This window comes from Lindgomyces ingoldianus (assembly GCF_010093535.1).
Source record: "Lindgomyces ingoldianus strain ATCC 200398 unplaced genomic scaffold BDR25scaffold_9, whole genome shotgun sequence".
NCBI lineage: Eukaryota > Fungi > Ascomycota > Dothideomycetes > Pleosporales > Lindgomycetaceae > Lindgomyces > Lindgomyces ingoldianus.
Window position 1 is genome coordinate 1,380,185 of NW_022985170.1, and position 24,828 is coordinate 1,405,012.

The window sequence follows — 24,828 nt, forward strand, 5'->3', positions numbered from 1 at the left end:
CAAATACTCATCCATAGCGTTTCGTATATGGAGCGGAAAATATCTTTAATCGGGTTCTCATAAATCTCTCGATCATCCTGTAAAGACACTGCTGTCCTGCTTGTGATTCCCACGCGCGTCGTTGCCTCCAGAGACCCAGGATTTTCTTCCTCGGCATGAATTTCCGTACAAATTGACAGAAATCCCAGAATCGGGTTGGATGGATGCATGACCCCCGCGGCGCCGGACAGCGAGCGAGCGAGTAATCCGTTCACGCTGTTCTCCGGGCCGTAGAAGTCGAGTAAGTAGTCTTGGGGTGATTTATGGATGCAAGTTTTGTGGATCTGTCATAAGAGTGCCCCAAATATGCAGTCCAAGTTCATCATGTTGAAGAGGGGGGAAAAGTTGTCTCCCTTCAACACATCCTTGAACACGGCCAGGGAACATGGCGGAGAAGGGAGGAGTGTGCCTTTCTTTTGGCTGTTGTAGGGATCTGCAGTCGAGTATGATCTTGCTCATCTAGGACTCAGTTCATTACTGTTTCCAACATGACGGCGGGATCCTCAGCAGCTCTTGAGTGTTTGAAGTCTTTTCCATCCCGGAAGTTATACAACTGTACATATCGACTTATTGGCTGGATCTAGCAGTTAATATTATGTCCCCTCTAAAGTCTTACTCTTCAATGACGAATTTGCTGTTTAGTTTTCAATTCTTGTCCCACGACCACCAAGAGGCCGGAGCACTAATTGCAAGCGTCTGTCTCCTGAGACACTCATAAACTCAGGCGGGACGTTATAAGCAGTAGAATTTTTAGGAATCTAAGGTTGACCTTTTGCTCTAGCTTCACAGACGTCCTCCCAACGAGAATATAGTTGTCTCCGCGGCTCTTGATGAAGTAGCCCAAATCGACCCATTTCACGTTTGATGGAATGAGTCCCTCGGCACTTTCAGCATGGGCCAGATGAACGGAGCCCATGAGATCAATATGCTGCGAACTTCTCCCAGGACAGAAATAAAGTATTGGTACCCGTCGTTGTGAAGTTTAGCAGTATCTTTCAACTCTTAATTACTTCAATACCATTTAACACACTCTTTACGGGCGTGAATACCGTCGATAAGGACACGAGACACATGAGCGGGTCCCTTGATTTTCACTTCTGTAGCGATCGCGGTCGCTAGTCGCTTGAAGTTCCTCAAGGGGGTCTCGTAGGTCTTGCCAGGTTTCTTCGCCTGATTCCTACTCTTGTCTTTAGGTCGCCCTCGAATCACCCCCTCTGCCTAATTGTCTTCAAAAAGGTCATCGACGGCCCTGGCGTTTCTCGCTGTTGCAGCCAACCACTATGCGAACGCATCCGTTCCCTTCTCGTACCCCGGTACATATCGAAAAGCAGTGGTGATAGAATGCATGCCGCTGCATTAGGCCACGGACTCTCTCGCCCAAAATTTATTCCCATTAGGAGTTAGAGAGGGAGTTTGGAGAGAGGTTGGCGGCTCATGAGGGCAAAGCGGAGCAAAATATCGGGTTGGTCGGAGTTGGCGGCGAGCGGCAGACTGCATTTGGCTTAAGCGAGTCTATTGTGAGGTGAAAGAGGTCTACTTACCCTCCCTTACCTCCGCCAGCCATCTCCAAAATATTAGATTACACAATGACACCCTCTCCGGGATCCAGAGAATATGAGAGGCAATGTTCTCTCAAGTCAGCACTACTGTAAGAACTCTTGTCACCTCTTCCCTCTTTTAGTTCCTGGATTGAAGAAAGCTCGATTGAGATGGGCACTGGACTTGGCTTGTAAACCTTCGAAGTCTATTAAAAAGTCCATGCAAACCTCCCGTATCCCAAATCCGATCAAGCACCTCGATACCCCCTTCTATATCTCATATTCTCCCCCCTTATATCTTCTTTAACTCAAACATAAAATTCCCTCCCCCTCTCCCTCTCCTCTTTCTCATCCCAGTCATCAATCCTCAGTCCCTCTCTCTTTGCGCGTTGTGTCTCATCCCCTTGATGCAGCGTATCCAAATACTTCTTAAACGCGCTGCTCATATGTACGATTTGCTTGATATGTTCTGGCGAGAGGATTGTACGGCCGAGATCGTCCTTGGAGTCTTCGACTTCGGCTAGGGCAACGGCAGTTTGGAATGCTTAGACCATCATGTCAGCGGGAATATTTGGGGGTTTGGGGTGAAAATAGGCCTGAGAACAGCTATCAAGAATTAGGGGAAAGTCACATACCATTCCTAATCTCCCTCCCATTCCATTTAACCGCCCTAACCTCCTTACTTGTCTTAACATACTTTCTCGTCTCCCCAGCTACCACAAACTCGCCCTCCCTTTCCCTCTCCAACTTCTTGAAAAACGCCTCCCACACCTCTCCACGATTCTCATCATGGAAATCTGGATAATGAATGCTAACGTGAATCCTACTCATAAATGCTTCATCAAACGTCCCTACTCGATTTGTTGTCAGGAAAAGTAGACCCTGGTAGTACTCCATGGCACGCAGGAACCCGGCTACCAGGTTGTTGCGGCCAACGTCTCGCGCGACCCTCTGCTCCATGTAGATGTCCGCTTCGTCGATTAGGAGAATGGCGCCCCAGTGTTTTGCGAGCTTGAACCAGTACGCTAATTTTGCTTCGATTGTGCTTGGGTTGGTGCCAATGTCCGAACACGTGAGACTTAGGAGCGGTCGTCGTGTGTATGCTGAAATGCATTCTGCAGTGTAGGTTTTGCCTACGCCGGGCTTCCCGTGGAGTAGGAAGATCAGACCTGAGCCTTTTCCTTGGATGAAGTCGGCGGACCATTGGTCAGATGTGTCTTCGATTGCGTTGTTGGGGGCGGGTTGAGAGGGGGGTTGTGTAACGGTGTATTTGGAAGAGAGCGACTTTATAAGTGTGCGAGTGGAGGGGTCCAGCACGAGTTCGTCGACGAGGGCAGTGTCGTAGCGCGGTTCGGAGAAGTTGGAGACGTCGAGGCGGTCTTGGTGGTTTTAGCATGCTTCTGGTATCTAATATAAAGAACGGGTTCGGGTTGGGATTAAGATTGTGGTAGGAGGACTAGATGTATATACGTACGCCAGTTCCGGACTTTCATGATAAACCCGTGCGCAGAGCGGTCGCAGAGAAAGTACTGATGCGGCGTCAACTCTTTCGTCGTCATCGGGTTTATTCTCGCATAATCCGCAAATCTAGATTTCCGTTTCACGTTGTTAAGCTTTACGCATCTCTTACAGAAACACGTCGGAATCCCGCCGATAGAGCGTTCTCCCACATCATCTGAAAGTCTTGGTGGAGGGAGTTTTCCATCTGGATGTGGTTTATCCGAGTGCAAGGACAACCAAAAGGACTCCATGTCAACCATGACAAGTCCGGTGAACTATCACGCATCAGCATCCATATTCCGTACTGTATATAGAAGAAAGGGGCGGGGATATTTGAAGAAACTTACCCTCTGTCTCGGAAACGTAGTAGTCAACCCATCATACCACATACATTGCTTACTCGTCAAGCGATAAAACATCTTCCCTCTCTCCTCCAACCTCTTTCTCATCGCCTCAGGCGTCTCCTTATGCTTATCTTCTCTCAAAAATTCACAAGGGAAGATATCCAAATCCGCGATCTCTTTCTCACCATCAAATGGCAACACCACGGCCGTATAGATCCTTGGGCCAACGTAGATGGCGTTGTAGTACAAATTCCACAAGCCAATGGTGTACCTGACCGGCGAGCCATTATTGATCTCCCAATCCACACTGCGGACCACATACGAGTCGAAAATGCCGCAAGACTGTGTGTCGAAATAGACGTCGATTCCAGGCCGGAATAACGTCCAAAGCATGTCATACGTCGTCACTGGTCTTTCTCGCTCATGTCTTGCTCTCTCTTTCTCTAACGAATCCTTCAAAGTCTGCTGCAAGAACTCAAGTACTAGTCCTAGGTGCTCATATGTGTCCTCTTCAACAAGACACGACTGTGAATCATTAGAATGATCCTCTAACTTCCCGGGCGCGAAGTTCTCGCGATACGTTGCTAGCTCTTTCTCATGGTGCACCAGGATGGTATAAGGCTCGCTGATGGTAATACTATCCCCGATAAGATTCTGTCCAGGACAATATTCGACCACGGCGCGAAGCGCATTGACTACGGCCGCGGAATTAATCTGGATGTATTTTTCCCCCATCGAATGGATTGGCGGCGCCTTTGGTGGTGCATCTCGGTAGTGATATGGACTCCGATCCTGAGCTGTGAAGGCTATGGTAATGACTTCTAGGACTGGCTGCTCAGGCGGAGTCCTTGATGGCGCGAAGCGATCGGATTCCTCTTCCCAGACAATGTCGTTGGAGGATACATGGCGATATTCGATTTTGTGGACGACCTTCCGGATGGGTGGCGGTGGGCCAGGCGTCCTTGAAATACGGTGTCGATGAGGTAGATGATGCGCCTTAATGGGAGATTCAGGGGCCTCTGGCTTATGCTCTCGTATCTCGCCGTTGGTGAGATGATGGTCGTTGCCAGTCGTGTCTAGCACTGTGGGTGCAATTTCGTCCGTAGAATCGGCCTGCTCTTTTTCTTTCCCAGGGGAGGGTTTTTCTTCAGATTCTACCACCGACCCATTCTGAGACATACCGCCCAATGGTGACTGTGGATCGTGTCCCACTACCAGTGTTCTACCTACTTAATGAAGTCCCGTGCTGTCCGGACGAGATTTTCAGCACAGAAGAAACTTTTGGCGAACAAGCCCCAACTCAAACAACCGTCTTTTAATACGAAGGATAAGGATGCGGCAAACACAGTGGAAAATCAAGGAACAAGTGAGGTAATGGTGGGTGGTATTGATGCCAGTCAAAGAAGTCAAATAACCTGATGAATTAGGCAACCGGTGAGGATCGTTCCCCACGACTCCAACAAAATGCGTTGAAGAAGCAACAGCACGCACCAACGCTAAACCTAAAAAATCCTGATTCAAAAGGTGAGGCTGAGACGCAGCTGAGCTGGCAATTCCCTGCAGAGCTCGGGTGGTTTGATGTCGATTAGCGAATCAGATGAATTCAGATATGCAGCTCTGGGGACACCAAGCAAAGCGAATCCAATGAATCTACAATCTCGAAGGGGCCGCGCTGGACGCCCTACTTAATTGCATGCATGGCGTGGATTAGCTCCGTACTCCGGGTAAGATCGAGGCGCAACAACTCACCGGTCTGACGTCGCCGCTAGTGTTGCCGAGTAAATCAACGTCGACATCTGTTTACAAAGGACAATTTCAACACGCAATGTTGCATCAGAAAAGTCCAACTATCCACCTCGTCACAGAAGTTCATTCCTTTTGATGAAACTATACACTCCTTTTCAAGGAGCTACAGGCAAGATACCAGAGAGGAGTATTGGCTCCTCTAGGCATATTGAATCTACCAATACTTCAATGGACGATGTAGGCTTAGCCGAAACACCACCCTGAGTGCAGAGAGAGAAGACAGAGGGAAGAAACAGCAAGGTATGCTGAAACACCATTCGCGGATTCATTTGAGAATCGCGAGCTCCATGCAACCGCTATAAAGGAAAAGGGAGACGCATATTCGAACATGCTAAGTGATGCTGATACAGGTTCACCTTCTACGCCTAAAAGCCCCCATGACCGAGGTTTGCAAACGGCCTGCCACCAAACACGTTAGCAGGCACGCTGTGACCAGGAATCGGACTACCAATTTCACCCAATGCTGCAGACGGACCGCCCATCTCCTCAAACTTTATTGTAGCTTGCCCAGAGCCAGCCGTGTCGTCCTTGTATGTCAACTGACCCCCCCCGTTGGCTGCGTCACCATAGACCTCACATGCAGTCTTGAGCTCTTGTTGCGAGATAGGTTCCTGTGATTGGTTGGGCACCGTTTCAATATGACGATAGACGTCAGATACGTTGACGAAGCCATTCAACCCGGGCTTGATAGTTGATTCAATTTTGCATGCGTCACAGATCAATCGGCGGATCCAGGTTATGCGAGGTTCGTTTGGTCGTTGAATGCCGGGCGTAGGGTGGGGGAATGGGTTGTTGAACATACTGGTGGTTGGAGAGTTACCCCAACCAGGCGCACCCGTCATCGGGAATGGCATAGGTGGTGTCGACCACACGCTTCCAGTGTTGCTGGAGCTACCGAATGGAGCGTACGAATCTGCTCGAGGCTGGCCTGGGGCATCCGAAAAGCCGAATCCCAGCGGGCCGCCGCCCCGCAAGGATCCATGTGGCTGCAAGCTCGTTCGACGAGGCTCGCTTGGGAAATCGGGCATATCGTCCGCATCATCAAGCAGCGCTTTGCTGCCAAGATGACTTGCAAGATTATCGACGTCTAGGTCATGCGGTTGCTTGTTTTCTTCGTGAGGCTTGACGCTCGATGGTCGCTGGATGGGCCCAGCAGGTCGCGCAATCGGTTGGGCTTGAGGGGCGGTGATTGGCGGTTCAACATTTGGCTTGTCAAACGAAGCTGAGGCTTGTCGAGAGTGCGATGGCATTCCCATACCAAATCCAGGCATTTGATTTGGTCCTCCAATACCAGGTATCGAGGGACCGAGACCAGGTGGTCCATCCATGGAGAACCCACGACCCATCGGCATTGCATTTGGAGCGTGCATACCAGGGGGAAGAAATGGACGGAAGTTCTGCGGTCCAGGTGGTTGCGGGTAGAAAGGCATGTTGTTTACAGAGTGACGCGGACCCATACCTGGTATCATTGGACCTTGACCATGAGGGAATCCATTGAGGCCTGGTGGCATGTTGCTGAGACCCATTCCAGCTGGTGGCTGCATACCGGGAGGTGGCCCCATTGGAGGCATCGGAGAAGTAGGCTGGGTATGGTGAACAGGTGGGGGTTGCTGCGATGTCGGGGGCTTTGTTAAGATCTGCTTGGGTACAATGGTATTCTGAATCTGCGATGCAGGCGACATAGATTTGCTGGTTCCAGGAGCAACTTGAGGGGTCTTGGGTGAGGATCCATGTGATCCTTGCTGTGAACTCTGTCGGGGACGGTTAGGAGTAGGCGCCTTCGGAATAGCGGGCATAATATGAGGCGATGGCATGCCTGTGGACGAAGATTGCTTCAACAGACCCGGAGGCAGTGCCACAGCAACTGGCTGCGATGACTTCTTGAGGGATGGTGCCGCATTCTGAGCCGCAGAGGCTGCTTGCTCTTCTTTTCGAATGCGTTCCCTTTCCGCCTTTGCTTTGGCCTCACGTTCTCGTCGCTCTTTTTCTTCTTGCGCTTTCTTCTCTCGAGCCTCCTTTTCCTTTGCCTCGCGTTCTTCACGCTCTTTCCGCTTCGCGTCGTCCCTAGCCTTCTTTTCCTGAGCTTTATGCTCGCGAGCCTTCCTCTCTATCTCCTGCTGCCGTTCACGCTCTTCTTGCTGTCGCTTGAGGCGTTCGGCTTCCTTCCGCTGTTTCTCTTCCTCCTGGGCTTTGCGCTCTGCCTCCTTTTTCTTTCGTTGCTCCTCACGTTTCTTCCGCTGTTCCTCCAATCGCTTCTCCTCCGCAGCCTTGGCCTCGGCTTCTTGGGCGGCCTTCTCCGCATCCTTCCGTGCCTTCTCCTCCGCCTTGGCCAACCGTTGTTTCTCCTTCTTTTCCTTTTTCTTCTGTGCCTCTTTGGCCCTCTTCGCCTCTTTCTGTTCTTTTTTCTGATCGTCTTCTGCTAGTTCCTCGAGGAGCCTCTGCTGGCGTTCCCGGGCAACCTTTTCTCTATATGCAGTGAGCACCCGTTGTTCAAACATTCGTGCCGCAAATATCTGAAACATCCGCCTGCCTTCCTCCATGCGCTGTTCCTCTGTCATAGTGTCCTAGTAGCCATTAGCTTTATAGACCGATGAAACTTAAATTAAACAAACCTCCTCATCTTCATCATCTTCGTAGTCTCCATCATCGTACCCTTCTTCCTCATCCTCTTCCTCTTCATCAAAGTCATCTTCTTCGGGCGGAGCATTGTGATTATGTGAGCTATGAGATTTCGAGTACATGCTAGGATGGGAGGCATATTGAGCCTCTTCCTCTCGCTGCATTCGACGCTCGGCAAGCTGTTCCATCATCTCGATGAATTTCTTGCCATCGTTCTTGAGTAAGTCGTCGGCCACTGTCAGTATTCCGCCTGTAGAATTCACTTAGCTTTCATCTTTACTCGTGATAGGAGAATGTGTTACCTTTGACCGTCAAGCTGTTGCCAAAATTGAAAAAGTCTGCCGCTGATCCACGTGGTAAGTCAATGGGTTCGTCTTCGCTAATGTAGTCTTCATCGTCATCCTCACTATATTCCTCTTCTTCGCCTTCCTCCTCCTCCTCGTCGTCTTCAGACTCGGTTAGCTCACGAATCCTCGACGGGGGGTGTGTGGTCATCATAGGGCGGCCATGAGGCATACTAGACAGCGCTTGCGCATAGCGGCTCGCAGGTAGAATGGGCCCGCCGTCCTGCTGATGGTTCGCATACTGTTCCAATTCCTCATAGTATGCATCATACAAGACTTCCAGCTCTTCCTCAATAGCAGTGCGCTTGCGTCCGCAGACAGTGCAACTACAGGAATGCTTCTGCTGCTCCTTCATCTTGCGCAGGACGGCTTCCTTTTCTATTTTGACCAGCGACTTGCGCTCGTCTTCTCCTAGAGACAGCCAGAATTCCTTGATCCGCTCCCGTTCCTCCGATGTTGACGTATTCCATATGCGGTCTTTGGAATGGGACTTGCGGGGAGCGTCTAGAGTCGTATGCGGCGGCGGGGGGTGGGAAGGAGGATGATGCGGAGGGGGGGCGGAGGGGTACGCAGGTTGCTGGGTTGCAGAGCCGGCCTTGGTTTTCTTTTTGGACTTCTTCCCAGTACCAGTGGCGGGCGGAGGTCCGGTATAGCCAGTCGGGTAATGCCCATTCGTCCCGTACAGCTCGTCGTCCGAGTAGTACTCGCCCTCGGGAGGCTCAAAGCTATCAGGGTCGTCTAGGCCGGCGCCTGCATACAGCGGTGCGGGTTGCCCGGACAGGCGTTGGGCATGGCCTGCGGAGCTCTGGCCTTGTGGGGGGTGTCCGTTTTTCGCGGGGGCTGGCGTGTGCTTCTGCTGCTCGGCGGCCTGCTTCGCGGCCTGCTTCTCTCGTCGCTTCTGTTTCTTGCGGTTCACAGGTGCAGGAGCGGGAGGATGTGACCCCGAGACGCCGTTGAGGGGTGCCATCGATGCGGCCGGGCCTTTTGTGCCTGACGCCATGGGACCGAAGTGGTGGGACCGAGGGTGGTGCTGGAGGGCAACGTCAGAAGGCAGGTTTGCAGAGGGCCGGAGCCGCGGCCGTGTTTATGTAGCGGGGAGCAGGGCAAGACTGGCCGGGCGGCCAAAAGTGAAGGTATGAGACCCCTCCAGTGTCTGCAACGTACTGTGAAGGAAAAAAGGAAGCAATCTCCCGCGCGGTCCGGGGGCTCAGACTGCGGGAGTCAGTCAAGACGGGGGTCGGGCGCTCGATCGGGCGGTGGGAGTGAACGGCCGCGTGGTGGGTGGAGGGTCTGAATGTTGACAGTGATGAAGGTTGGCGGCATCAAGTGCTAGCCTGTAGGACCGCGGAATTTGCCGAGGAAGGCGCAGTGCAGTACCCAGGCCGCATACTTCAAGACGCTCTCAAACCCTCTTAACACCCACGCCCCCGAGACACGACCTTCCTCACACCCCATTTCTTCGGCTGCCCACTGCCACCACCCGTGTGCGTCCTCTGTGCTCCTCGCTCGCTGTCTCTGCCTGCCCATTGCGCCCGCAACAGCTGTGACATTCACCCCGTCGCCGCTCCGCCCGTCGTCACGAACCTTCGCCGCCCTCCCAGGTCTCATTCTCGCTGCGACGGTGTTCTGGGCTCCAGCCCACTGCATTGTGCTAGTTGACTCTTCCCACGACGCTCCCTCCCTCCGCGACACTCCTCCTCCTTCTCCGCCGCCGCCCCGCCAGCTATTGCCCTCCAGCTCCGCTTGTTGACATTGATCCATCACTGTAGCCTTCCCCCTCCAGAACGGCAATTGCTATCTGCAGGCACGCATATTCTTCCAAAGCGCATTCATTTGCACAGGAAGCGCAATACTGAAGCTCACGACGCCGCCTGCAGACTTCTCCGACAATCCTCCCCGTCCTCTGCACCCCACAACTGTCGCAGCCACAGCCTGAGCCCTCTTCCCAGTCTGCTGCATCATGGCACAGAACGGCGAGCCCGTGATGCGAAGGTACGTCGCTATAATTTCATCATCTGATATCAGTTTCACCACCCTGATACGGAGCTTCGCGATTGCCCATCATGGCTTCCTCTCCAAGCTCCTTCCCTACATACACGTCATGATCCCTCAATTCCTGCACCTCCCCTCATTCTTCTCTACATTCCTTAGCTCTACTTTTCTGCTTTAAGTCGCATGTTCCATTTCCCGAAAAGATCGTACGCACCAATATTTGCAACTGTCAAGAAACCCTGGCCTTGCGCAAAACCTGCATTGGTGTTCCCGATCCGAAAGTCATCCTTGCTAAAAATAGGCGTTGGTACATGGCTCCCATGCCCACTTTTTATCGTTTCGGATTCACTTTGGCTCCATATTCCCATTTCGTCCAACCTGCTCTCTGTAAAAGTCGCCATTTGTACCCTTTCGCTCGAAGCTTGCTGTTATTTCGCTAGCCCCGTTTGACTCTCATCCCGAAGATGTGAAACAAAAACTAACAAGGGAACCTATGGAACCATGCTGATCAGCCCAATAACAGGAAGCTGGTCATTATTGGCGACGGAGCTTGCGGAAAGACTTCTCTCCTGAGTGTTTTCACTTTGGGATACTTCCCAACTGTACGCCCCTCCCCCGAAAATGCCGCACAAGCTGCGGCAGATCTCGTATTCTAACTAGCTGGTAGCGCTACGTACCCACCGTTTTCGAGAATTACGTCACGGACTGCAGAGTGGACGGCAAATCAGTGCAACTAGCGTTATGGGATACGGCTGGCCAGGAAGACTACGAACGGTTACGGCCGCTGGCGTATTCTAAAGCTCATGTCATCCTAATCGGCTTCTCTGTCGACTCCCCAGACTCTCTAGAAAACGTTAAGCACAAGTGGGCCGAGGAGGCACGAGAACGATGTCCCGGTGTCCCCATCATCCTCGTCGGCCTGAAGAAGGATCTTCGCGATGACCCGCTTGCACAGGAGGAAATGCGAAAGAAGTCCCTTAAATTCACGACGACCAAGGCCGGAAGCGACATGAAGGAAATTATTGGCGCACGGAAGTATCTCGAGTGTTCTTCCCTAACTGGCGATGGTGTCGACGACGTATTCGAGGCCGCCACCCGCGCTGCACTTCTCTCCGTCGACAAAAGTGAATCGGGCGGCTGCTGCGTTATCTTGTGAAGCGTCTCTCTATTCATTACAGTCTGCATTGGGCGGTGTTTTCATGGGCAATTGTTATCCTGGACTGCTTTGCTGTGCTGGCGTTGCTAAGCGGGCTACTTCTTCCTACCTGACCGTCACTGCATCTTTCCCTTCCATCATTTCATTCTTCTCTTCGTGTTCGAGTTGGGAGAAAAGCAGTCTTTAGGGGATGTGATGGATGAGCATGGTTTGATGAACATGGATTGGGATTTTAAGTTCTAATGGACATATTGTGGAGGGAATTGAGCTCTTTGGGGCATGGAAGGCTGCGAACTGCAACTAATGATGATGATGATGATGATTGTCATCTTACGCTCATTACTATCTGTAATTTTTTTTTTTCCTCACGCTTTTAGTGGTTGGATGGGAAGGGGGATTGGAGGCATGAGAGGTATGGTGGCTGGATTGAATGCATGGCTTGTGCGTACGTTGAGAGTTAATACTATCAGACAACTTTTGCAAGCAGCACAGAATGCGGCTTTTGTCTTGCTCCACTCTGTATGTAATTTTCAGCGTTCTGCTTAAGCCGTGAATGGGAGAAGTGTCCGTGTCGGATGCTGACTAACAGCCCACGTGAGTCTCATCGCAACCCTGTCACCCATGCATGTGTCTTGGCGATCTGGAAATCTTCAATTTGAGCAACCGCAACACTAATTGCCCTCCCCGCATAACTTCGATCCAAAAATGAATCTCTCTATACTCCGATCGACATTTCAAACCATAAAACCCTCGGCTTTTCGACACCCGAAAGCCCTGCAAAATGCGTCTGCACAGACAATAACAAAACCGCCGAGTTCAGGAGGAAGGATAGCGCCATTTTCTTCAACACCAAAGTTGGAGAAGAGGAAGAAGGGAGGGAAGAATGCTACTGATCCTCGGATAAGTATGTTTTTTTCTGGGATATTTTGGTGGTGACTTCAAATGCAACCCATACCATCTCCTTTCTCACATCACCTCACCACTCCCAATCCCAGTCTTCTTGAATATCAAATCGCCTACGAATCAACTCCCGCTAACCCAACCTTCCCCCAACAGCACAAATCCGCTACCACCTCTTCCACCCCCTAACCCCGCGCCCGCTACGCTTCTCCCGCCTCCGCTTCCTCCGCCACTGGACCATCCATCGCGCCTGGCTCCTCTACCTCCGAAAAACACGCCGTGCGCAGGAACTCGAACTCGAACGACAGTACATGTCGATGCGGGCAGCATGCGAGGCTCTCCGACTGCTCGATGAATCCGGAAACACAGTGACGGCGGAGGAAGCTGGTGGTAAGGGCGCGGAAACGGGACGGTTGGGACCAAGAGGGAAGGAGGTTGGGAGGTTGTATCGTGCAGCAATGGTTAAGCGGTTTGGGCTTGGGGGAGGAGGGGATGGACGACCAGAGGGGGTATTGAGGGGCGTAGAGGGTCAGGGTGAGGGGGGAAAGTGGGGCGTGCCGATTGAGTATGCAAGGCTGCAGACGGATTTTCCGGCGAGGGACGGGTGGAATTATGGGTGGACAAGGTGAGGGGTTGGAGGGTTTTTAAGGTGGGTGTGGGTGTGGGTGTGATTTATCGGGGTTTTGAGGGTTGAGGGAGGGAACGGTGTATGATACTATGTATGAATGTGTATATGTGTGTATTCAAGAGAGGCGTACGCACTGTGGAATTTGTGAAGGAATGTACCCCCATTTCTTTTTCTAAATCGACGGGATGTTGGCACTTATGAGCGTGTGTACAAATAGGTAAATCTGGGAATATGACACGCTGCTAGCATTCGCGCAGGTACGTGGCCTCAAAATAGCTACGCATCCTAAAAAGATGCTCAAATATCGAGCACAGAGAATGTGTCTATAAGAAGATCAACAGCAAGGCAAGCTAGATTGGTATCGTTAAAAGCATCCCGATTGCCAACTAATGACTTGTAAAACCCCTGGCTGACTGCACGGGAAATGAGCGAGCGTGGAAGAGAGCATTGATACATTATATCTAGCTTAGCATTTAGCATTTAGCATTCACTCTCACACGAGACAGCCTACATGGTAGACCTTAGAGTGATTCCGTAATTAAACCTCTACTTTCACCTACACCTACATGCAATCAATGGATTCAGTCCTACTTCCTCCTATTTCTCCCCCCTTATGGGGGGCATAGCACACAACTGCCTAACCTGTCCATCCCATATTCCAGAGCACTCCCAACACATCCACAGTCCGGTATCGCAATACTAGAGAACCATTTGGGGGTGGAAATACCAAGAGAGGAAGAGCGGTACTGTGATATCATGATTGCGAAATGACGAACAAACGTGCAAACAAAAGCAGGAGATTCAGTCGTTTGGGGTATGGGACAGAGGAGCGCTGAAATGTGATGATGATGATGATGTCTTTATTACGCCCGGCTCTAGCCTAGAGGGCACTAGTATGTTATTACCTAAGCGCTTCCTTGGTGATGGCTTAACTCCTCGTAAGCGCTGAAATGTCTCGAATGCTGAGTGCGGGGTGTGGGTCTGTGCCCATCAAAGGAAACCTTGGAAGATCTTGGAAGCCTTTGGTGTTGTGGACGGTGTTGTCATTTGCATTTATCACGAAGGTATTCAGGACCAAAATTTGCATCCTGTAAATAGTCTCGAATTTTCTAAGATATAAGAGCTAATTAGACTTTACCCTATTCATGTTCCATGTTTTATGATAACATGTTGTGCTTGCCCGCCCTTTGTTCTCTCTGAGCCATGCTAGCGAGAGGAAAGGGAAGCTTCAGCGAAAGGGTTGAACGTCCTTAATGGCGAGCCTAGAGGCTGTTATTGCATCACCGGCCTAAATGGGGGAACTGTTCTTCTCTGGGCAGCAAGCTATTCGTCAAATCAGCCAGCGCTCAGAACTCAATTGCCATCAGCTGGGGTTGAGGAGCTCCCAAAGAGGTATTAGCGGAAGGTTACTCCACAATGAATTAGATGTTAAGCCAGGTTTCGGTGGATCAGAGGGGAATCAACAACTCGCCTCCTGCCCGTAAGGGATGCTGCGAAGGGAGGCGGTCAGGATGTATGTCCACATGGGAGGATGGGAAGAATCTGCCAGGGGTAAAAGGCTGAGCTGAGCTGATTTTCTTACATATATCGGCTCACAATCTTCACCGCATATTGTTTTTGTTTAGCTCGAGGAAAAGAGCTGAGCAGGTACGTCAGACAGTGGCGTCAACGCAAGAGGCAAGGCGTGGGATTCTCATTCCTTCGTTGCTGACAGGTCAACCGCTAACTTTAGCCCGTGCCTGAAGGAGGGGTGCTGAGGCTCTGCCACTTGCAGCTTACACAAAAGAACCTCTTCCCCACCACAAGCTGGCCTTTCTTCTCCCCCAGACTTCTCTCTTCATTCCTCAAACCTCCATCTTCTTTCCTACGAAAAGATTCCTCGTCAACAATCGTTTCCCAGCCACCGGCAGTCGATTCTCACTCCTCTCAATTGCCAAATACCAACAACGCGAGCCCGACCCGACCCCCGCAATGGCCGACCCGATCGCTGAAGTTGCCAAGAAGCACCCTGCTCCTGAGGGTATCGTCTACGCATATGGTACTGCAGGCGTAAGTACCATCCCCCTCTCGTGTTGACCAGTAGTCCGTTAATGTCGCCAACAGTTCCGTACGAAAGCGTAAGAGTCCCGGAGCCCCCAGCCCCCAGCCTGCCTTGGACCCCCACCCCCGCCTATATCCACACGCCCTCTCTCGGAGCATTGCTGACAGCCATAGCGAGGTGCTCGACTCCGTGATGGCTCGATGCGGACTCATAGCAGCCCTCCGCTCTCGCGCGCTCGGCGGTAAATCCATTGGAGTCATGATCACCGCGTCCCACAACCCGCCCGAAGACAACGGTGTGAAGCTCGTCGAACCGCTTGGAAATATGTTAGCGGTGAGTTTTATTTGCACGGGGCGATGTAGCCCCATTCCGTCTATCACCCCTCGTTGGAATCTAACCCTCTTCTGCAGGAGGAGTGGGAGGTCCTCAGTACGGAGATGGCGAACAAGGCAACCCCTGAGGATGTCTCCGCCTTCTATCGAGAAATTGCCGAGAGGTTCAATATCAAACTGAGCACTCCAGCACATGTCGTAATCGGAAGGGATACCAGGGCATCAGGGGCCCGGCTCCTGTCGTGTGTCCTTGATGGTGTCAAGGCTGCTGGTGCCGAGCCCAAGGACTACGGCTTTTTGACAACCCCTCAGCTCCATTATATGGTACGATGCCTCAATACTCAAGACACCTCTGACGCATACGGCACCCCAACCGAACCGGGCTACTATGAGAAGTTCTCCGAAGCATTTAAAAGGGCGCTGGGGGGGAAGAAGATATCCGGAAGCTTGACAGTCGACTGTGCCAATGGTGTTGGTGGACCAAAGTTGACAGAGCTTGTTAAGTATCTTCCACCGAAAGATCAGGGACTGGAAATCTTCGTAGTTAATGACAACGTTATCAAGCCCGAGAGTCTGAATGTCGAGGTAAGGGGATAGAAACAGAAGTCCTTTTGCACACAGTTTGTTAGCATCATACTAAATCTCTTCATCCAGTGCGGCGCCGATTTCGTCAAAACGAACCAGAGAGCTCCTCCATCCTCCAAATCCGGACCAAATGACCGTTGCTGTTCGCTAGACGGCGACGCCGATCGGCTCGTATACTACTTCAAAGACTCGAACAACATGTTCCACCTTCTCGATGGCGACCGGATTGCCACCCTTGTAGCATCCTTCCTTGGAGACCTCGTCCGCCACTCCGGCCTCTCAGACATCCTCAAGCTCGGGGTCGTCCAGACGGCCTATGCTAACGGCGCCGCTACTAATTACGTCGAGCAGAATTTGAAGTTGACTGTCGATTGCACACCCACCGGCGTCAAACATCTGCACCACGCAGCCGCAAAACTTGACATTGGTGTCTATTTTGAAGCAAATGGACATGGAACTGTCATCTTCTCCGCCGCTACACTAGAGGCCATCGCGAAACACGAACCTCGCTCACCGGCTCAAAAGGAGAGTCTAGACGTCCTCAAAGCCTGCATAGACCTCATCAACCAGTCAGTTGGTGACGCCCTTTCGGACATGCTGCTAGTGGAAGTGGTGCTAGCACACAAGAACTGGGGTCCGCAGGAATGGCTGGCGACCTACAACGACCTCCCGAACAGGCTCCTGAAAGTTGTGGTCTCGGACCGCAACCAGTTCAAAACTACGGATGCCGAGCGAAAGCTTGTAAAACCAGACGGCATCCAGAAGCAGATCGATGCGGAGGTGCAAAAGGTCCGCCAAGGCCGGTCCTTCGCGCGGGCTAGCGGCACCGAGGACGCCGTCCGCGTCTATGCGGAGGCTGCCACAAGGGCCGAAGCTGACGACCTGGCCCGCAAGGTCGCGGAGATTGTGAAGGCGGCTGGATCAGCGTAGGGGTGGAGAGGGATTCCTGCTGGCAAGTATGCTTATGATATGACGACATAACGATCTAGATAAAAGTTTTTTTTATTTTAATACTGTTAGGTCTGTTTTGATGCGTGTGCTGGTGGTACACGGTTTACTAAGCTGTAGGGGAGATTCTTGAATATTTTAGCTAATATTGGACCTGGAGTGCCTTCGACATGGGGTCTTTTGGAGCCAAATGATTGCGGGAGCCTCTAAGTTGGGGTTTCGGTCTAGTGGGGAAGATGTCGAATCCTTGCTCCCTTTTTCTAGGTTCCTTTTAACAGAAACATGTCAAGACACAATCCACCAGAATCCACCATATTTCCGAGCCGTAGTAAGCCAGGCATCTCTCAGAGTCTCCTACGTGGGTTTCCGAATTAATGGGAATGCTGTTGGATCCTTGCCCCCTTCCCTAGGCGATCTTCACGCTCAGAAATCCTTCAAGGAGATTGGACATGGCCAGTTTTCTGCAAGGCTGATAGCAACCGCGGGAGCCAGATACCCCCTCGTGCCCCTTAGGGCTGATGTTGCTAGTTGAAATCAAAAAGGGGTACGAAGGAACCTGAGGGTGTTGAAGAATACTATACGAATATGAGTATTAAAGGCTGGTGTTGATATCAGGCCTATCTGTATAGGGCTCTTCGACTTTCCAACCATGTCTCATCGTCACAGAGACGTCGGTCACACCGATATTGAAGGTAAGGAACTAGGCCCGTCCTGTAGTGGCCACCGTTAGCACACGATGCCAATATGTCTGGAATCCCTTGTGAGTGTTCTCGAAGTCGTCAAAATAGCGAAGAGGAGAAGGGGACCAAGGCGCGGGAGGGTTGGCTCTTCGAGCACGAAGGTTGGGGTTGGAGATGATAACGAGCTTCGGTATAGAGCTTCGGACTTCCAAGCCTTCCATGCGTCTCTTGAAGACGCTTGCGCGGTGCCGGTGTCGCCGCAAACGAAGTCCCCGCCATCTATTATCTGCCAATTCTTCCAATATGCTTACGACCGCCATCAGGGATGTCTGCGGAATAAAATGGCGATGGCGATGGCGATGGCGAATGGCATCCTTCTGTCCTGTCAGCTATTAAAAGCAGTGGAATTGAGGCGGGAACTAAGGTTGCGATCAAGCAAGTTGTGTAGGGCATTCATTACATCCCCTGGCCTTGTTGAGTATCGTGTCGCCGTACTCGAGTTGGCCAGCGAAGCTCGAGTCCGGACTTGAGTGTCATTCCGCTCGACTTACTTGATACTCTAAAGTTTTCCGTAGGCGCCGCCGAGGTTACACGAGAGTCCAAGACGAAGAATCTGGTTTGGCCAGCTTTCTGTGTGGTGCGATGATAACAGAGCTTGAGGTAGGACACTAGGTGGATACTTGCTTGTGTAGAAGCCTCCCTGTCGCTCCGAATCCCTACAGCGGTCGACTAAGTATCATTCATGTATTGTTAACGAACCCCTAGAGCTTGGAGGACGGCGCGCTCAGACCAGTCGGCTCTCTCTTTCCCAATCAATCAACCTTTTTTTGTTACTGTGGGGCTAGCAGGGGAAGAAGCGAGGGCGGTGGCTGTCAGCGCGCTCTTATATCAAGGTAGCCACTGGAGGAAAAGCTTACCTGTGTAGGGTCCCTGTCTTCGACATGGCGCTGAACGATCGACGGCTGGTGTTACCTTGGACTCACTGAGTATCAAGTCGTCATCCTTAACGTACTAGTGGAGTTTGTCGGCTGGTCGAGCAATCTGTTACGACTAACAGCTTCTTGATCTATCGAGGGGGCTATGTTGTCGTTGTCGCGTCGGGCTTTAAGGGATGGAATAGAGCGGACGGGTTCCTAGAGGAACTCTGCTTTCTTGTGTGCGACTGCTCACACGAATGCGGACATAATAAGAGAATGTACTAATTGGCAGGGCATTTGCTGAGCAAGGGGGGATCAGCTTACTACTTCCCCTTAAGCTCATGGAGGCTCTCGTCTTCGCCTGCTCGATACGGGTATAGGCAAGTTCCTGGTTGAGAGTTTACTGTAGTGGCCGTTGCGGATACAAAGGGGGTCCTGCTTCCATCTACACAGAAACCGGCATCAAGGCAAGCACCATCAACAAGCTTACAGTGCGGTGCAAGGCATCTTCTACCCTCCTTAGGCTATTAATAGGTGATCCACGTTCCTTTCTACCATCCTGAGCCTTTGCCGTTAGTTATTGACCGTGTGCAGCCCCCCAAAGACCGCTAGTGGTGAAGGAGGTCCCTCGCAAAGCAGGCAGACCGCAACGCCAAGACCCAACCTTTTAAATCCTTCTTGCCCTACTGCTTCCATCTTTCCTCCACCACCCACTCCATCAACACCTTCATCTTCCCATTCTCCCACGGCCCTGCTCCATCTCAAGCAATTCCTGCCTATCTTCCTCGAACTCTCTTCCCCATCCCCTAAGCTGTCTAGTGTTCTGCCGCACTCGCCGTATTCGCCGCCGCCGTCTTGATGGCACACAAACACTACGAGACTTTTTTTCGACTCTCCAACGGTAAGAAGCCCTCTGCTACCCACCTCTGGGGATGATGACGGAGACCACTTTGTGGCTCCCCAGATACTTCGCACCAGAGAACCAGGACTCCCTTGGGGCTCAATGTACGATAACCATCACTACCTGTCTGACCCACCACCCATCCATACATATCACTCTACTCATTTTCGAGCTATTTGCTAACATAATCTGCCTCCCATAGACCACGCCACTCAAATATAGCAAGCGCCCTGCCCGGTCTTTTCGGTCATGATGTCGACGCAGATGGATTCTTTTTAGCCAGCCGTAAGTTCTTACTCCTCCTTTTCCAATATAACCCCGTCTTCCTTCGTTCCTGCCTTCTTTCCTTTTACTCATGTTTGGAACTCCGGTCAAAAAATGGCCAGACGCACATTTCCATGGGGAAGAAAAATTCCCTGAACGATGTTTTTATGCGGTAGTGTCTTCCTTTTTGTAACATTTCTTCGAGCGACGCTGGTGACGACCACAATGAGGCATCGATGCTAGCTAGCGTGCAGAAACTACCCACTAGCGTCGGACGCTCATTTCTGGGTCGAAAATAAGCAGAGTTTAGGGTTCTCTGCCCACCAATCATGTCGACGGCCGAGTCCCTGAGCCCATGCATGTCCGCCAGCCGGGCATGTATGTGCTACAGGCAGGCGACCTGAACCCGAATGGACAATTGCCACCCCAATGTGACTCGACAATCTATGGGGCCGGTCCAATGGCAGTCCAGTAGTTAAGCCCTGGATTCTCTACCTTGCTCTGTTCTTCGCTGATTTCAAACAGTAGATGTATCCCGGGGCCAGGAACTCGGTCGCCTACCCAATGGTGGAATAACAAGTAAGCTCCAGATTCCCTTACTTGTTCTTCACTGACTTCACATGGCAGATGTGTCTTGTGGCTTAGTGAGGTCCTGACCGAACTGGAGTTGGGGATTAGGTACCGGTACGGACAAAAGACTCACCCCGGGTCCCTAGCCGAGCTAGTTTTTCCCGAACGCTGTTTTATATGGCGGAGAGCGGAGAGGGAGGGACGTGGAACCAGGAGCCCAGTCACCTGACTTGCGAAGCTTCCGACGCAGGGAGTCGGATGAATAGTTCCACCCTTCCATTGCACCATCAAGAGCGCACTGTAGCATTCTGTCGACCGCGCGTCAGCTTCACTCGTTCCCCACGCTCTATGTACATTAGTTTGCAACAAACAAGCTTTTAAATTTAATGTATGGCCCTTCACGTTGAGCGAGGTCGTTTACACTACTATTGTCATGTATTCTTCACTGTTATGTGAAGTTCACCTTGCCGACACGTAAGGGCCCCGAGCTTATTCATTGGTACTATGACTTCGTATAGCATAGTAGCTCAAGGTACACGCTGCGTCCCTCAAAGTTTTCTAAACGCTTGGGTATAGAGGAATGTGTGTCCTTTCGAATCCAGCACTGTATACGCGCAGCATCATAGTGAAGGAACCCTCATTTAACATCTTGCCAAAAATTTAGGATGAGTGAACACCATGTTAGCCTTTACTCTAGATTTTAATGTCTAACATCCGTCCCTAGGTCGCTGAAAATCCACTGTACCGGGAAATAGGCGGGGTACCTTGCTTTTAAGCAACTATAACTCTGCGCGCATGTTGATATTTTCCTATAATTTTGCATTAGTAGTGCGCTATGGTGACATTTGAGCATTTAGGACCTTTTTTAGCTATAAATTACGTTTACACTGTCGCCTTCATGGCTAATTCACAGAAAGCCTCTTTTCGTGGCGTGATAGGTTTACCTCCCCACAGCACCACCCACTGTCAAGCTCTTACCACTCTTAGTACTTATAAAAGGTTCTTGCCTAAACCTCAGAACTTTACTACGATACTAAGAAGTCGTAATCGGCCTCTTGTCTACTATAGTGCGTAAATTCATGGAAGGTCGCCGCACTAACCTGTACATACGCCTGAAGCAATCGCTACCCCTGGTAGAGCAAAACAACTCTACATGTCTCGCGTAATTATAGTTATTGTTACCTAATTTATTTACGTTGGTTCAGCAAGCCCAAGCTTGTCACTAGCTGCGCGAAACCTGTGCACGATCTTAGCAAGCTAGCCATCAGCTCCACAGCCTTGCGACCCAAGACCAGCTTTGCTTTACTTTCAGTCAATATTCACTATTTAATACATGAAAAGATACATATGTACGCTTATGGAAGTTTCTTACTCCGTATTTGTACCAACTAGTTCAGCGGTGAAGCCAAGCACTTCTGCCTAGCAGCCTTTCAGCCTTTCAGCTCGTGCGAACTGAATCAATTGCAACTCCTTCAACCATCTCTTCAGTTAGGTCCTTTTTGGGGGCTAGAGCACCTTTTCATCTACTAAACTTGACCATTTGTACAATGTTCAACTATTAATCCCCCCTTCAACTACGTTAATCCTCCACCTTCATACCTGACAGCCTTATACGTCAGGCCACGCTCTATATACCATAATATCGTTAGAAAGGTAACGACACATTTAGACAACGTCCTCATGGTCCTTCCTATGCGTGCCATTTGTGTGCGCTTCGGTACCCATAAATGCTTACTTAGTACACAATAGCAGGACTTTGAAACATGTCTAAGAAACGGGCTGCCAGCGACGATGAAGTGCTCGCCTATTCCGAATCGAAGAAATCAAAGATCGGGATTTCAAAGAGTGTCCTAATAGAAGGTTCTCAGCAGAATCTACAAAATGAGGCATATACCGTAGGCTGGATTTGCGCTATTACTACCGAATATGTCGCAGCTCAAGCTTTCCTCGACGAAAAGCACGACGGACCGGAACATGTGCACGTTCATGACGAGAACGATTACACTCTTGGTCGAGTTGGGAAACACAATGTCGTTATCGCCGTTCTACCTAACGGTGAATACGGTATTTCCTCTGCAGCAGGTGTCGCAAGCGATATGCTCCACACCTTTCCCAATATTAGAATCGGGCTGATGGTTGGCATTGGTGGGGGCGCACCAACTCCCAAGCATGATATCCGTCTGGGTGATATCGTGGTCAGCGCTCCTTGTAATGGGAAGGGTGGTGTAATTCAATACGACTTCGGCAAAAATATCCAGGATCAGAGCTTCCAACTAACGAGGTTCTTGAACCAGCCACCAAAGGTCCTACGGGCGGCCATGAGTGGGCTCAAGGCAAAATACGAGCTAGACGGTCATCAGATTGACGAGGCTATTAACAGAATTCTGGAAGAGAAACCAAGACTGAAGAAATATAAACGGCCTAGTCCAGAAAGCGATAGACTATACCAGTCAACCGTCAAACATCCTCCAGACAATGAGAAAAACTGCACCGTGGTCTGTGGAGACCACCAGTCGGACTTAAGGCCGCGAGACGAACGAGCCGAAGGTGAAGATAATCCAGCAATCCACTACGGTCTGATTGCCTCGGCGAACCAATTAATGGAGAACGCTTTGCTTCGGGACAAACTAGCAGAGGATAAGGGGGTCCTATGTTTTGAGACAGAAGCGGCAGGATTAGTGAACCAGTTCCCTTGTCTAGTTATTCGAGGCATTTGCGACTATTCCGACACTCATAAGAATGAGAGGTGGCAAGGATATGCAGCAATGGCAGCAGCTGCATATGCAAAGGATATTCTTTGCCGAATTGCTCCAAACAAGGTCGAGGCTGAGAAGAAGATCTCTGACCTTCTTTTATCTGGTTAGTTCACTTCGCTAAGTGTAGTGATCATTAGTTAACATTCAACAAGTGAAGAACGATATGAGTAAATTGCGATGCGATGTTCAAGACGCAAGGTCTGCTGTACAAGGCATATCATTCGAGCAGAAGCGAGGGAATATTGAAAGCTGGCTATCACCATCAGATCCATCCACAAATTACAACAAGGCATTACAACAACGCCAGGAAGGCACAGGTTGCTGGTTCCTAAGCACTCCTGCGTACTTCCAATGGAAGACACAGCGGAATTCCTCCTTGTGGCTTTACGGCATACCCGGATGTGGCAAGACAATCCTTAGTTCCACAATTATTGAAGACTTGGATAAGAAGCCCCCCGGATCAACTTTCCTCTACTTCTATTTCGACTTTAGCGATATCCACAAGCAGACACTTGAAAACATGGTCCGATCCCTAATTGGCCAGCTGTACTCCAAGTGTGAGAATACGCGGAAGCAATTGGATTCGCTCTTTTCCTCCTGTGAACGTGGGCGTCGTCAACCCAAATGCGAGTCACTTTGCCAGGTTCTCTCCCAAATGCTAGATCCCTTAGAAGACGTATATGTTGTTTTAGATGCCCTTGACGAGTGTTGTACGCGGATGGGGTCACACACTGAAGGATTGCTCTCATGGATAAGAGACCTGCTAGGCTCAAGGCAAAGAAATGTCCACCTTCTTGTGACAAGTCGGCCGGAGCAGGACATTCAATCAAAGTTGAACGACTTGGTTCACGAGGAGAATAGAATTCACCTCCAGAGCAATCTTATCAGTGATGACATCTATGCCTACATTCACACTAGGGTAAGGGAGGGTGATGGTTTAAGGAGATGGCGAGAACGTCCTGAAGTTCAGGACGAGATTGAAGCCGCACTTGTCCAAAAGGCCAACGGCATGTGAGTAGGGTTTCAGTTTGCTATAGTCTTATTACCTAGAATAGTACACTAAGGTCAAATAGGTTTCGATGGGTTACATGCCAGATTGATGCGCTCGAAAACTGCTTGGAGTATCGCTCTCTCAAAAGGGCACTTGTCTCCCTCCCAAAAACATTAGATGAAACTTACAGCAGAATTCTACAAGCTATTCCTTCCGAGCACAAGCAATACGCCACGATCATTCTTCAGCTTATTACATTCTCAGAGCGACCATTAACGATCGAGGAGGCTGTTGATGCAATAGCAGTGGACACAAAGGGGAAACCATACTTTGATCCGAAGTACAGGATGCCTAATCCTCAAGAAATTTCGCGTTATTGCTCAAGCTTAGTGGCTGTTGTTTCTATCACGGAGCATTCGAACAGGGGTAATCATGTGGAGCTTCAGTTGGCTCATTTCTCAGTGAAAGAATATCTGATGTCGACTCGACTGGACAGCGATATCGCGCATGATTTTCAAGAGTCTACTGCTGGAGCAGCAATTGCAAAAACTTGTCTAGCGTATCTCCTGCACTTCAACCAGAAAATTCCACGAAATGAGATTGTGAAGTGCTTTCCATTCGCACAATATTCAGCAAGATTCTGGATGAGAAATGCAGTAAGGGCTAAGGATTCAGACAATACAGTGCTAGATTTCATTGAGCAGTTTTTCTGTGACCAGAAATGCTCATATGAAATCTGCTACAGCCTTTATAGACCAGATTTGCAATTCAACGGACCGTATGAGGGCCAAGGGAACCCAGCACCGGCCTTGTATTATGCTGCATTTGGGGGCTTACTGCAGACGGTGAATTGCCTCTTAAACCGAGGTACCAACGTCAACACGCAGGGTGGAAGATACGGCAACGCACTCCAGGCAGCTTCATTTCGAGGCCACGAGCAGATTGTGAAGCTGCTGCTCGACAAGGACGCCGACGTC

At 50.6% G+C, this 24,828-nt stretch overlaps 6 protein-coding genes across 6 annotated transcripts; 4 read left to right on the forward strand and 2 right to left on the reverse strand.

Moving 5' to 3' along the window:
* Window positions 1-1,580: 1,580 nt before the first annotated feature.
* Window positions 1,581-4,839, reverse strand: BDR25DRAFT_282983 (uncharacterized protein). The gene is made up of 4 exons (XM_033688010.1): window positions 3,425-4,839; window positions 3,052-3,352; window positions 2,213-2,956; window positions 1,581-2,121 (listed from the first exon to the last, which is right to left on the reverse strand). The coding sequence occupies exons 1-4, from the start codon at window positions 4,598-4,600 to the stop codon at window positions 1,886-1,888; spliced, it is 2,457 nt and encodes an 818-aa protein (XP_033550283.1). The 5' UTR covers window positions 4,601-4,839; the 3' UTR covers window positions 1,581-1,885.
* Window positions 4,840-5,272: 433 nt separating this feature from the next.
* BDR25DRAFT_282986 (uncharacterized protein) lies at window positions 5,273-9,474 on the reverse strand. Its single transcript, XM_033688011.1, has 3 exons — window positions 8,149-9,474; window positions 7,840-8,096; window positions 5,273-7,791 (listed from the first exon to the last, which is right to left on the reverse strand). Exons 1-3 carry the CDS (start codon window positions 9,188-9,190, stop codon window positions 5,593-5,595), a joined length of 3,498 nt encoding a protein of 1,165 aa, XP_033550284.1. The 5' UTR covers window positions 9,191-9,474; the 3' UTR covers window positions 5,273-5,592.
* Window positions 9,475-10,150: 676 nt separating this feature from the next.
* BDR25DRAFT_218448 (uncharacterized protein) lies at window positions 10,151-11,338 on the forward strand (the record flags this gene model as incomplete). The annotated part of the gene is made up of 3 exons (XM_033684934.1): window positions 10,151-10,182; window positions 10,706-10,784; window positions 10,850-11,338. 3 exons carry the CDS (start codon window positions 10,151-10,153, stop codon window positions 11,336-11,338), a joined length of 600 nt encoding a protein of 199 aa, XP_033550285.1.
* A 663-nt stretch (window positions 11,339-12,001) lies between these two features.
* On the forward strand, window positions 12,002-12,867 carry BDR25DRAFT_341504 (uncharacterized protein; the record flags this gene model as incomplete). Its single annotated transcript, XM_033693607.1, has 2 exons — window positions 12,002-12,242; window positions 12,395-12,867. The coding sequence occupies exons 1-2, from the start codon at window positions 12,044-12,046 to the stop codon at window positions 12,865-12,867; spliced, it is 672 nt and encodes a 223-aa protein (XP_033550286.1). The 5' UTR covers window positions 12,002-12,043.
* Window positions 12,868-14,655: 1,788 nt separating this feature from the next.
* BDR25DRAFT_257908 (Phosphoacetylglucosamine mutase) lies at window positions 14,656-17,095 on the forward strand. Its single transcript, XM_033686508.1, has 5 exons — window positions 14,656-14,915; window positions 14,970-14,983; window positions 15,081-15,240; window positions 15,318-15,824; window positions 15,894-17,095. Exons 1-5 carry the CDS (start codon window positions 14,838-14,840, stop codon window positions 16,752-16,754), a joined length of 1,620 nt encoding a protein of 539 aa, XP_033550287.1. The 5' UTR covers window positions 14,656-14,837; the 3' UTR covers window positions 16,755-17,095.
* A 4,772-nt stretch (window positions 17,096-21,867) lies between these two features.
* On the forward strand, window positions 21,868-24,799 carry BDR25DRAFT_352871 (purine and uridine phosphorylase; the record flags this gene model as incomplete). Its single annotated transcript, XM_033695072.1, has 4 exons — window positions 21,868-22,963; window positions 23,013-23,871; window positions 23,934-24,726; window positions 24,770-24,799. The coding sequence occupies 4 exons, from the start codon at window positions 21,868-21,870 to the stop codon at window positions 24,797-24,799; spliced, it is 2,778 nt and encodes a 925-aa protein (XP_033550288.1).
* Between the last annotated feature and the right edge of the window lie 29 nt (window positions 24,800-24,828).

Excerpts from the sequence above, each read along its gene's own strand:
- BDR25DRAFT_282983 (XM_033688010.1), bottom strand. The coding sequence starts at position 4,600 with ATGTCTCAGAATGGGTCGGTGGTAGAATCTGAAGAAAAACCCTCCCCT. Across the intron at positions 3,353-3,424 it reads CTACGTTTCCGAGACAGAGG|TTCACCGGACTTGTCATGGT; the intron begins GTAAGTTTCTTC and ends GATGCGTGATAG. Across the intron at positions 2,957-3,051 it reads CATGAAAGTCCGGAACTGGC|ACCGCCTCGACGTCTCCAAC; the intron begins GTACGTATATAC and ends AAAACCACCAAG.
- BDR25DRAFT_257908 (XM_033686508.1), top strand. The coding sequence starts at position 14,838 with ATGGCCGACCCGATCGCTGAAGTTGCCAAGAAGCACCCTGCTCCTGAG. Across the intron at positions 15,241-15,317 it reads CGCTTGGAAATATGTTAGCG|GAGGAGTGGGAGGTCCTCAG; the intron begins GTGAGTTTTATT and ends CCTCTTCTGCAG. Across the intron at positions 15,825-15,893 it reads CCGAGAGTCTGAATGTCGAG|TGCGGCGCCGATTTCGTCAA; the intron begins GTAAGGGGATAG and ends CTCTTCATCCAG.
- BDR25DRAFT_282986 (XM_033688011.1), bottom strand. The coding sequence starts at position 9,190 with ATGGCGTCAGGCACAAAAGGCCCGGCCGCATCGATGGCACCCCTCAAC. Across the intron at positions 8,097-8,148 it reads CAACAGCTTGACGGTCAAAG|GCGGAATACTGACAGTGGCC; the intron begins GTAACACATTCT and ends TGAATTCTACAG. Across the intron at positions 7,792-7,839 it reads AAGATGATGAAGATGAGGAG|GACACTATGACAGAGGAACA; the intron begins GTTTGTTTAATT and ends AATGGCTACTAG.